Source organism: Saimiri boliviensis, chromosome 20 (assembly GCF_048565385.1).
Source record: "Saimiri boliviensis isolate mSaiBol1 chromosome 20, mSaiBol1.pri, whole genome shotgun sequence".
Taxonomy (NCBI): Eukaryota; Metazoa; Chordata; class Mammalia; order Primates; family Cebidae; genus Saimiri; species Saimiri boliviensis.
The window spans coordinates 29,124,097-29,135,176 of record NC_133468.1 but is presented as its reverse complement, the minus strand read 5'-3'; the positions used below and the strand labels follow the sequence as shown (position 1 = coordinate 29,135,176).

General features: G+C 42.9%; 1 protein-coding gene across 3 annotated transcripts in view; it reads left to right on the top strand.

Moving 5' to 3' along the window:
* Nucleotides 1–987: 987 nt before the first annotated feature.
* CCZ1 (CCZ1 homolog, vacuolar protein trafficking and biogenesis associated) overlaps nt 988–11,080 on the top strand; it is a 43,039-nt gene continuing 32,946 nt past the window's right edge. For 2 of the 3 annotated variants that reach the window (XM_039460582.2, XM_074390699.1), the window contains exons 1-6: nt 988–1,198; nt 5,591–5,688; nt 5,782–5,875; nt 6,217–6,294; nt 7,312–7,359; nt 8,574–8,657. In XM_039460582.2, the coding sequence (XP_039316516.1) occupies nt 1,079–1,198; nt 5,591–5,688; nt 5,782–5,875; nt 6,217–6,294; nt 7,312–7,359; nt 8,574–8,657 (522 nt within the window). In that variant the 5' untranslated portion in view covers nt 988–1,078. The remainder of the gene's footprint in view (nt 1,199–5,590; nt 5,689–5,781; nt 5,876–6,216; nt 6,295–7,311; nt 7,360–8,573; nt 8,658–11,080) is intronic. The other variant, XM_039460581.2, reaches the window with a different exon arrangement.

Below are 11,080 nucleotides of genomic sequence, written 5' to 3'. Positions count from 1 at the left end.
AAATTAGGTAGCATGGAGACCTCGTGATCATTCCTGCAATAACAAGACAGAAGTTTCCACTTCAGCCTCTGATTGCCCCTGGCAAGTCTCCACTTCAGCCTCCGATTGGTCACAAGCCAATCGTTCAGAGGGCATAACCAATCGCAGGCCTCTAAAGGGCACCTAGGGGTGTTACCAAATTCTTTCAGCTTAACAAAAATCCTAATGGGGACTATTGAGCTGCCTGAGCCAATTTGCTCCCACTCTGTGAATTGTACTTTCGCTTCAATAAATCTTTGTTGCTCCAGTTTTGTTCTTTCCTTGCTTTTTTTGTGTGTGTATTTTGTTCACGCCAAGAACCTGGACAATCCATAGTGAAGACCTTCCATTCAGTAATAGAGGCAGGAAGCTCCCTTTATGCTGAGAGTTCGAGCCCCTGTCTCTAAGAGTTGGAGGCTGCAGTAAGCTATGGTGGCACCACAGCTCTCCAACAAGCAAGATACTGTTTCTAAATTAAATTAAAAACAATACAACCAAAACAACAACAGGTTGGGCATGGTGTCTCATGCCTGTAATCACAGCACTTTGGGAGGACGAAGTGGGAGACCATTTGAGGTCAGGAGTTCGAGAGCAGCCTGGGCAACCTAGTGAGACCCCCACCTCTACAAAAAAAAACTGGCCTTGGTGGCCCCACCTGTAATCCCAGCTACTGGGGAGGCTTAGGCAGGAGGATCGCTTGAGCCCCGGAGGTTGAGGCTGCAGTGAGCTGAGATCGCGCCACTGTACTCCAGCCTGATGACAAACTTAGAACCTATCTCAAAAAAAAAGTGCCCCACTCAGTTTTTCCTGAAACTCGCAGCCCTCGCCTGTGGCCAGGACAGAACTCCACGAGCCAGCAAAACAAACTCCGCGGGCCAGGAAACAGAAGACAAGCCCACCCCGGGGTGCCAGAAGAGGACGCTGTTCTGCGGGTTCTTCTTCCGGGCCGTAGGCAAGCGCTTCCGGGGCGGTGGCTAGGGAGGCGGAAGTGCGGTCTCCCGGCCGGTATCTGCTGTCTGGGCGGGCCGAAGGAGGCTCCCGAGGTGGGGGCCGGGCCGGGATGGCTGCAGCGGCGGCCGGCGCCGGGAGCGGGGCCTGGGCGGCCCAGGAGAAGCAGTTCCCGCCGGCGCTGCTGAGTTTCTTCATCTACAACCCGCGCTTCGGGCCGCGCGAAGGAGAGGTACGCGGAGGGGGCGGCGAGCGGGGTCGACGGGCCCGAGAGGCAGACGGGCGGCCGGCCGGCGTCGGTGCCCCCCGGGGAGGCGGCCCTGTGGTTCTGCGCACCTGGAGCCGCACTGACCGAGCTTGCGTTGTGCCAGGTGCGAGTCCGGGCCGGGGGCTGCGGCAGGGACGTGACAGCAGGCAACAACCGCTTTAGGTCCTGGGGCGGAATAAAGCCGGGTGGGGTGGAGCACTCCACACCCCAGGCTGGGGCTCTTTGTACTTTGTGTCAGTGCTGGGAAATTACAATTGAACTTGGCTTTGTGATGTGGGAAGTCCCGGACTAGGGGCGTGGAACCAGAGTGGCAGATGCCAGCCCCCAAATGATGCAAGGCTGAAGACCCTGTAAAAGTTTTCTGCCGAATGAGTAAAGAAATTCCAGGAGGTTTGGTGTGGATGTGGGCGTTGTTTTTCTGAGGTGGGAACGGTGACTTTCCTCAAAGGATGTCCGCAGCTGTGTTTTGCCAGCAAATCACAGTTCTTTTAAAGACTTTCCAGGCTCCGCGCCGTCGCTTACACCTGTAATCCCAGCACTTTGGGAGGCCTAGATGGGAGGATTGATAGAGGCCAGGACTTCCAGACCAGCCTGGGCAACATGGCAAGACTCCCATCTCTATCAAAAAAAAAAAAAAAAAAAAAAATCGAAAAATGAGCCAGGCATGGTGGCATGCACCCGTAGTTCCAGCTACTCAGGAGGCTGAGGCGAGAGGATCACTTGAGCCCAGTGGCCCAATTACAGCTGCAGGCGAGCTGTAATTACGGCACTGCACTCTAGCTTGTGCAAGAGACCATGTCTCCAGAAAACAACAACAACAACAACAAACTTGTCCGTTCAAATGGCTGTGAAGGCTGGATTTAATTTTCAGGCAGCTGTGTGTCTGCAGATGTGCACACTTTTTTTTTTTTTTTTTTTTTTTTTTTGAGACAGAGTTTTACTCTTGTTGCCCAGGCTGGGGTGCAATGGCAAGATCTTGGCTTACAGCAACCTCCACCTCCCTGGTTCAAGCGATTCTCCTGCCTCGGCCTCCCAAGATCCCAAGTAGCTGGAATTGCCGGTGCCCGCCACCACACCTTGCTAATTTTTTGTATTTTTAGTAGATATGGGGTTTCACCATGTTGGCCAGGCTGGTCTCGAACTCGTGACCTCAGGTGATCCACCCACCTCGGCATCCCAAAGTTCTGGGATTACAGGAGTGAGCCACTACGCCCGGCCGCACACCTTCGTTTCTTACAGGTATTGGTGTATTACAAATTAGTACTAGGAAAGAAACCTAGAGACTGAATTTTCATAAAAATTACCTGGTGCTACCTCAGATATAATGTGACTTATTGAATATCGAAATTGCCTTTCTGGCTGATGGGTGGTATTTGCACAGTGATGTAATTCCTGTTTTTCTTATTATTATTTTAAACAATAGAGACGAGGTCTCACTGTGTTGTCCAGGCTTGTCTTTTTTGTGTGTGTGTGTGACTTTCTGAGCCTCATGTGTGCACGTGGATTTTATGTGTCTGATGTGTTTCAATCAATTACAGTTACCGTTCTTTCTTTTTGTTCTACACCAGGCTGGTGAGAACACTTTTCTTTACGTGAGAGTTTAAAGTTTGCATCAAATTTAGAGAAAAAAAAAAGTCTGCTATGTCTTCCAATATTTTTCTGTATCCTTTTTTTCCTGGAACTTCAGTTATGGGCAAGTTAGGCTGATATTTTACTATATGTAACCAGGGCTCTGTTATGTATTTTGTTCTTTTTTTTTTTTTTTTTTTTATGTTGGTCAGGCTGGTTTTGAACTCCTGACCTCAAGTGATCTGCTCGCCTCGGCCTCCCGAAGTGCTGGGATTACAAGTGTGAGCCACAGTGCCCGGCCTCTACTGTCTTTTTTCTTTTTTCTTTTTCTTTTTTTATTTTTAGAAAAAAAAAGAATAATAAAAAGAATAAAGAAGAGGAAGAAAGAGGAAGAGGGAGAGAGAATGGGGGTATTGCTTTGTTGCCCGGGCTAGAATGCAGTCTAAATATGGGTAAGCCTATAATTGTCCTTAATAATGGAGACATGAAAGAAAACGAGGGAAGAGAATAACAAACGAGCCAACCAACATTTCGTTTAAACTTCTAAGTTGATATGATGTGGTACTGATAAGAGTGTATATTTTGTGTAAAGTGGAGAGTTCTATAAATGTTAATTACGTTTACTTGTTCCAGATCTGAGTTCAAGTCCTGGATATCGTTGTTAATTTTCTGTCTCATTGATCTGTCTAATATTAATGTTGAAGTCTCCCACTATTACTGTGTGGGAGTCTAAGCCTCTTTATAAGTCTTGTATGTCTGGGTATTCCTGTATTGGGTGCGTATATATTTAGGATCTTTAGCTCTTCTTGTTGTTGCGTTGATTCTTTTCTCATTATATAATGTCCTTCTTTGCTTCTTTTGATCTTTGTTGCTTTAAAGACTATTTTATCAGAGGCAAAAATTGTAACTTCTGCTTTTTATTTATTTATTTTTGCTCTCTGTTTGGTTGGTAAATCTTTCTCCATCCCTTGTTTTGAGTCTTTGTGTATCCTTGAATGTGAGATGGGTCTGGATGCAGCATACCGATGGGTTTTAGGTTTTTGTCCAAATTGCCTGTCTGTCTTTGAATTGGTGAATTTAGTCAATTCAAATTTAGAATTAATAATGATATATGTGAGTTTAATACTACCATTTAATATTAGCTGGCTATTTTGCCCATTAGTTGATGTAAATTCTTCATTGTATTGATGTTCTTTACTTTTTGGTATTTTTTAGAAAGGCTGAAACTGTTTGTTCCTTTCTATGTGTAGTGGTTCTTTCAGAAGCTCTTGTAAAGCAGGCCTGGTGGTGATGAATTCTCTGAGTGCTTGCTTGTTCACAAAAAACTTTATTTTTCCTTCACTTATGAAGCTTAGTTTGGCTGGATGTGAAATTCTGGGTTGAAAGTTCTTTTCTTTAAGGATGTTGAATATTGGTCCCCACTCTCTTCTGGCTTGTAGGGTTTCAGCTGAGAGATCTGCTGTAAGTCTGATAGGCTTCCCTTTGTGGGTAACCTGACCTTTCTCTCTGGCTGCCCTTAGTATTTTCTCCTTCATTTCAACCCTGGTGAATCTGACAATTACATGCCTTGGAGTTGCTCTTCTTGAGGAATATCTTTGTGGTGTTCTCTGTATTACCTGGAGTTAAATATTATCCTGCCTTACTAAGTTGGGAAAATTTTCCTGAATAATATCCTGAAGTGTATTTTCCAGCTTGGATTCATTCTCTTTGTCACATTCAGGTACACCTATCAAGCGTAGATTAGGTCTTTTCACATAGTCACATATTTCTTGGAGACTTTGCTCGTTCCTTTTTATCCTTTTTTCTCTAATCTTGTCTTCTAGTTTTATTTCATTGAGTTGGTCTTCGACCTGTGATATCCTTTCTTCTGCTTGATCAATTCGGCTGTTAAAACTTGTGCATACTTCACGTAGTTCTCGTATTGTGTTTTTCAGCTCCATCAATTCACTTATTTTCCTCTCTAAATTTTGTATTCTTGATGTTTCGTCAAACCTCTTTTCAAAGTTCTTACTTTAGATTGTGTTAAAACAAGTTCTTTTAATTCACAGAAGTTTCTTATTATCCACATTTTGAAGCCTGCTTCTGTAATTGGAACACACTCGTTCTCCATTAAGCCTTGTTTCCTTGCTGATGAGGAACTGGGATCCCCTGCTAAGGGAGAGGTGTTCTGATCTTGGGTATTCTCAGCCTTTTTTGGCTGTTTTCTTCCCTTCGTTGTAGCTTTATCCATCTGTGCTCTTTATAATTACCGTCTTTGTAATTGGGTTTCTGAGTGGACGTCCAACTTACTGATTCTCAGCGCTGAAATCTGAGCAACCCACTGCGCCGACTCAATCTGCGGCGTTAAGATTGATGGTGCTTTTCTGACTCTGCACCAAGAACCGACGCTCTGAGGCGCCGGCAAAACCGCCTTGCCGGTCACAAGAGTCGCACTGGCGACCCATGGGGCTCCTCTACTGGGAATCTCCTGGTGCGTGAGCAACAAGAATTCACGTGAAGGTGTGGCATCCTCTCGTTCTTTGCATTTTCACTGGGAGCTACAATCCCGAGCTGCTAGTGATCAGCCATCTTGGATCTCTCGAGGCTTGTCTTGAACTCCTTAACTCATGTGATCCTCCTGCATTGGCCTCTCAAAGTGCTAGGATTACAATTCCTGTTTTTCTAAAAGCAGTTTTTGTTTTGTCATTAGCATGGGTGACACAAGAGGTCGACCTTAACCATTGCATTTTCAACAGCTAAGATGAAATGTTTATATTAAAGTTGTGCTTCTGTTTCTTCACGTTTCAGGAGGAAAATAAGATTTTATTTTATCATCCAAATGAAGTAGAAAAGAATGAAAAGATTAGAAATGTTGGATTGTGTGAAGCTATTGTGCAGTTTACAAGGTAATACCTCTAAGTGTGCCTTTTAGAGTTCAGTGAATTCTTAAAACTTCTGCTTGGAGAATTGTCCCAAACATATTTTTTTAACCTTTGTAGGACCTTTAGCCCATCAAAACCTGCAAAATCTTTACATACACAGAAGAATAGACAGTTCTTCAATGAACCGGAAGAAAATTTCTGGATGGTCATGGTATTTACATATAGAGTGTATCTTTCTGAAATTGTATGGTAAAGTTATGGGTGACTTTTTTTTTTTTCCCCACAACGTAATGGAAGCACTGTGGTTTGTATATGGGTGATCTTTACTGCTGAGAATTTAGGAAAGTTCTCTGGCTACTGCATCAAAGTCAAATTACAATAAAATTGGTTGCAATTTTAAAACCAAGTTCCTATTTGCTTTATTTGTTCTTGGAGCTGTCTTAAGAAGTTGTGTTTTTGATGCTGTAACATTAAAATTTTTTTAATTAAGTCAAAATCAAAAACATGGTATAATGAATTCATTGTATAATTTCAGTTTATCAAATGTTGTAGGTTGTTCGGAATCCTATAATTGAAAAACAGAGTAAAGATGGAAAACCGATTATTGAATATCAAGAGGAGGAGTTGTTGGTAATGTGTCGTTTTTTAATTTATTTTTTAAATGTATCCTGAGTATGTTGAATGCCTTACTTGCTTAGATTTAAATTAGGTGGCTTTTGCAGAAGTTTCTCAGGGTATATGGCAAAGATTCCTGTTCCGTTGTTTACATTAGCACAATCTTTTTAAAATGTATATGTGTCTTATCTCACTAATACCTTCTACTCTGCATCTGTATTTAAAACCCTCCTAAAGTTAGGCATACTGATTCACAAATTCGAATTTAAACACGCCTCACGCCTATAATCCCAGCATTTTGGGAGGCTAAGATGGGCAGATCACGAGGTCCGGAGATCAAGACCATCCTGGCTAACATGGTGAAACCCCATCTCTACTAAAAATTCAAAAAAATAGCCGGGCGTGGTGACATTTGCCTAGTCTCAGCTGTTCAGGAGGCTGAGGCAGGAGAATCACTTAAACCTGGAAGGTGGAGGTTGCAGTGAGCCGAGTTTGCACCACTGCACTCCCGCCTGGGTAACAGAGTGAGACTCTGTCTCAAAAAAAAAAAAAAAGAATTTAAACACTTCTGGCCAGGAACATGGCAACATGGCTCACACCTAAAATCCCAGTATTTTGGGAGGCCAAGGCAGGCAGATCACTTGAGGTCAGAAATTCGAGACCAGCCTGACCAATATAGTGGAACCCCATCTCTGCTAAAACTACGAAAATTGGCCAGGCCTGGTGGCACACACCTGTCATCCTGGCCACGTGGGAGGCTGAGGCAGGAGAATCGCTTAAACAGGGAGGTGAAGGTTGCCATGAGCCAAGATTGCACGACTGCACTTCAGCCTGGGCAACAGAGTGAGATTCCATCTCAAAAAAAAAAAAAAAAGAATGTAAACACTTCGTTTCAGCACACAAATATCGTGGGACAAAGTTTATAAGCATTATATTGTTTTGCCAAGACTCATTGTACCTTTGCCGTCTGTATGATAGACATCGCTTTTCCCTTGAATTGAGATCTGTGCTATGTTTTTGTGTTGTTTGCAGGACAAGGTTTATAGTTCAGTGCTGCAGCAGTGCTACAGCATGTACAAGGTAAGCATGGCATTCTTTTTGAACTGAGAGTCCAACCAATTACCCCTGTTTATAGGCTCCATCGTTATTGAAAGATAAATCTTTAAATGACTATAAAGTGGCTATGTATTTGTCTTAGAGAGGAAAATCATGAGGCCTTTGAAACAGGTAGTGAGGTTTATGTGTACCTTTATTCGGTAAGTATTGAATTCTCTTTTCTCAGCCTTATACTAGGAATGTGTCCCCATTGATGGAAAAGTGTGTCTGTGTCCTCAAGGAGAAGGTACAGAATGCAGATAATTTTATGATTTAAAAATTTCAGTGAGGCAAGGCACAGTGGATCACATTTGTAATTGCAGCATTCTGGAAGGCTGAGGAGGGTGGATTGCTTGAGCCCAGGAGTTTAACACCAATCTGGGCAATATAGCAAGACCACATCTCTACAAAAAATTGTTATAAAATTTAGCCGGGCATCATGCTGCATGTCTGTAGTCCCAGCTACTCAAGAGGCTGAGGTGGGAGGATCGCTTGAGCCTCGGAGGTTGACGGTGCAGTGAACTGTGATTGTGCCACTGCACTCCATCCTGGACACAGAGTGAGATCCTGTGTCAAAAGGAGGCCGGGCGCAGTGGCTCATACCTGTAATCCCAACACTTTGGGAGGCCAAAGCAGGCAAATCACCTGAGATCAGGAGTTCAAGACCAGCCTGGCCAACATGGCAAAACCCCATCTTCACTATAAAAAATCCAAAATTTAGCCAGAAGTGTTGGTGCATATCTGTATTCCCAGCTATTCAGGCGGCTGAGACAGGAGAGTCACTTGAACCCAGGAAGCAGAGTTTGTAGTGAGCCAACATCGTGCCATTGCGCTCATGACAGAGTGAGATTCCGCCTCAGAAAAAAAAAGGATAAAAATTTAGGTGATTCCATCATTGAGAGAAAACTTAAAAATAAAAATTTGAGAGATATTATTTATGTAAATTGAAACTTAGCTGTGAGTTGAAATTTTTGAAAGATGTCTAGAGCAATTAGGTGGTTTCATAAATATTACAGCATCACTTAACAGTATTTTTTATAACATATTTTTAACTGCAGTTTTCTGTTGTAAATATTTTCTCTATTGAACTGGGAGATTTAACGAGCCGAATTAATAATCTAAAGGAAAAAGAACTTGTTATACTGAAAAAGTGACCATAGGACATTGATTTTCTTTTCTGCAATCTTTTACCTCATTAGCTTTTTAATGGTACATTTCTGAAAGCCATGGAAGATGGAGGTGTCAAGCTTCTAAAAGAAAGATTAGAGAAATTCTTTCATCGCGTAAGTGTTCTGAATTTTATTTATAAATTTAGTAAGCATTCAGCAGATTTTTAGAGAAACAAGGACAGACAAGTTTGTTTCTTATTTACAAAAAACCCAGAACTTGAAAGAGGCAGAGAGCCTGAGACGGCCAGTAGCAAAAGTGGAGCAGCAAAAGTGGAGCAGTGAGGAAGTGCATGAGGCATGCACACTGGAACCCTCCTTCCAGCTTTGGTCTAAGGCAGAGCTTCCTGCTTTTGCCCAGGGCTCACTGGAGACATCATTTGGCTTCGTCTGTGTTTTACCTGCGTCTGTCCCTCTGGCCTTACTCAGAAGCCATCTTTTCTATGGTAGATGAGTTATAGGAAAACTTAATTACTGGAGTTGTACATTTTTAGGGATTGGTTCTGTTCACTAAACGGGCATAAACTGTGTTGATGCAGATAAAAGTTACAGGCTTTGGGCCGGGCGCCGGTGGCTCAAGCCTGTAATCCCAGCACTTTGGGAGGCCGAGACGGGTGGATCACAAGGTCAGGAGATCGAGACCATCCTGATCAACATGGGGAAACCCCGTCTCTACTAAAAATACAAAAAATTAGCTGGGCATGGTGGCGTGTGCCTGTAATCCCAGCTACTCAGGAGGCTGAGGCAGGAGAATTGCCTGAACCCAGGAGGTAGAGGTTGCGGTGAGCCGAGATCGCGCCATTGCACTCCAGCTCAAAAAAAAAAAAAAAAAGTTATAGGCTTTGTCAGATTAGCGATGATTAGGGTGATTTGTCCCAAGTGAATAGCCGCTATTGTCTTTCATGGTACCTGAATTTTGCATATCTCACCCTATCTTGTCAAGCTCAGTTTATCTTTTTTTTAAAAGGAAAAAAGAGAGTGTCTTGTCTTGCTGTTTTGCCCAGGCTGATCTTGAACTCCTAGCCTCAAGCTATCTTCCCTCCTCAGCCTCCCAAAGTGTTGGGGTTAAAGGCATGAGCCAACTCGCCCAGCCCAGTTTATCTTGAAGAAATAATTCTCAATTTATTTTCTTCTTAAAATACCTATGTATCTATTTTTGAATTCAACTTTTCTCTCTACAGCACCTTTCATAGCTATTTTTGAATTTTTTTGTTTCTCTGAATTACTTTGTCATTTGTTTTGTCATTTTAATGACCAATTATCCACTCGAGGATTATCTTCTGGTTTCTATTCTTGTCCTCATTTCTCTCTTACTCACCAACATATGGATACAACTGTTGTCCTGACTACATATCCTTTAGACATGATTTTAGTATAAGGTGGCACTCTCGGCTGGGCACAGTGGCTCACACCTCATAATCCCAGCACTTTGGGAGGTGGAGGTGGGCAGATCACGATGTCAGGAGGTTGAGGCCAGCCTGGCCAACTTGGTGAAACCTCATCTCTACTAAAAATACAAAAAAATTAGCCGGGCCTGGTGGCACATGCCTGTAATCCCAGCAATTCAGGAGGCTAAGGCAGGAGAATCACTTGAACCCAAGAGGCAGAGGTTGCACTGAGCCAAGATTGCACCACTGCACTCCAGCCTGGGTGACACAGCAAGACTCCGTCTCGGGGTGGGTGGGGGGAGATGGCACTCTCTGTAGTATTAACGGATATATCCTTCATTAGGTTAATCTAATTTGAAGGGCATTATATAAGAAATTAAATACTTTTTTTTTCTGAGACAGAGTCTTGCTCTAAAACCCAGGCTAGAATGCAGTGGCACAATCTTGGCTTGCGGAAACCTCTGTCTCCCAGGTTCAAGCAAGTCTCCTGTCTTAGCCTCCCAAGTAGCTGGGATTACAGGCCACCACGCCCGGTTAATTTTGTATTTTAAGTAGAGACGAGGTTTCGCCGAGTTTGGCCAGGCTGGTCTCAAACTCCCAACCTCAAGTGATCTGCCCAACTTGGCCTCCCAGAGTACTGGGATTACAGGCGTGAGCCACCGTGCTTGGCCAAGAATTAAATACTTTAAAGTGCTAGCTGGGCATGGTGGCTCACACTTGTATTCCCAGTGCTTTGGGATGCCTAGACACAAGAATCATGGAGGCCGAAAGTTCGAGACCAGCCTGGGCAAAAAGAAAGACTATCTGTACCCAAAAAATAATAATTTTTTTTTTCACTTTAAAGAGGTAAAACACAATACTGAATAAACATTAACTAGATATGTTTGAACTTTGTATCTTGAATTGGTAGAGTTCACATTCAGTTACCCACGTCTTCACCATGGCCTTACTGTTGTGCTATTTACCAGTATGTAATTGTACCATAAATATGAATCTGACATAAGATTATTTTCAGTTATCAAGGAGCATTAGATTCAGTGTACTATGAGTAAATTTTTTTTTTTTTTAATTGCATTTTAGGTTTTGGTACTATGAGTAAATTTTTTTTTTTTTTAATTGCATTTTAGGTTTTGGTACTATGAGTAAATTTTA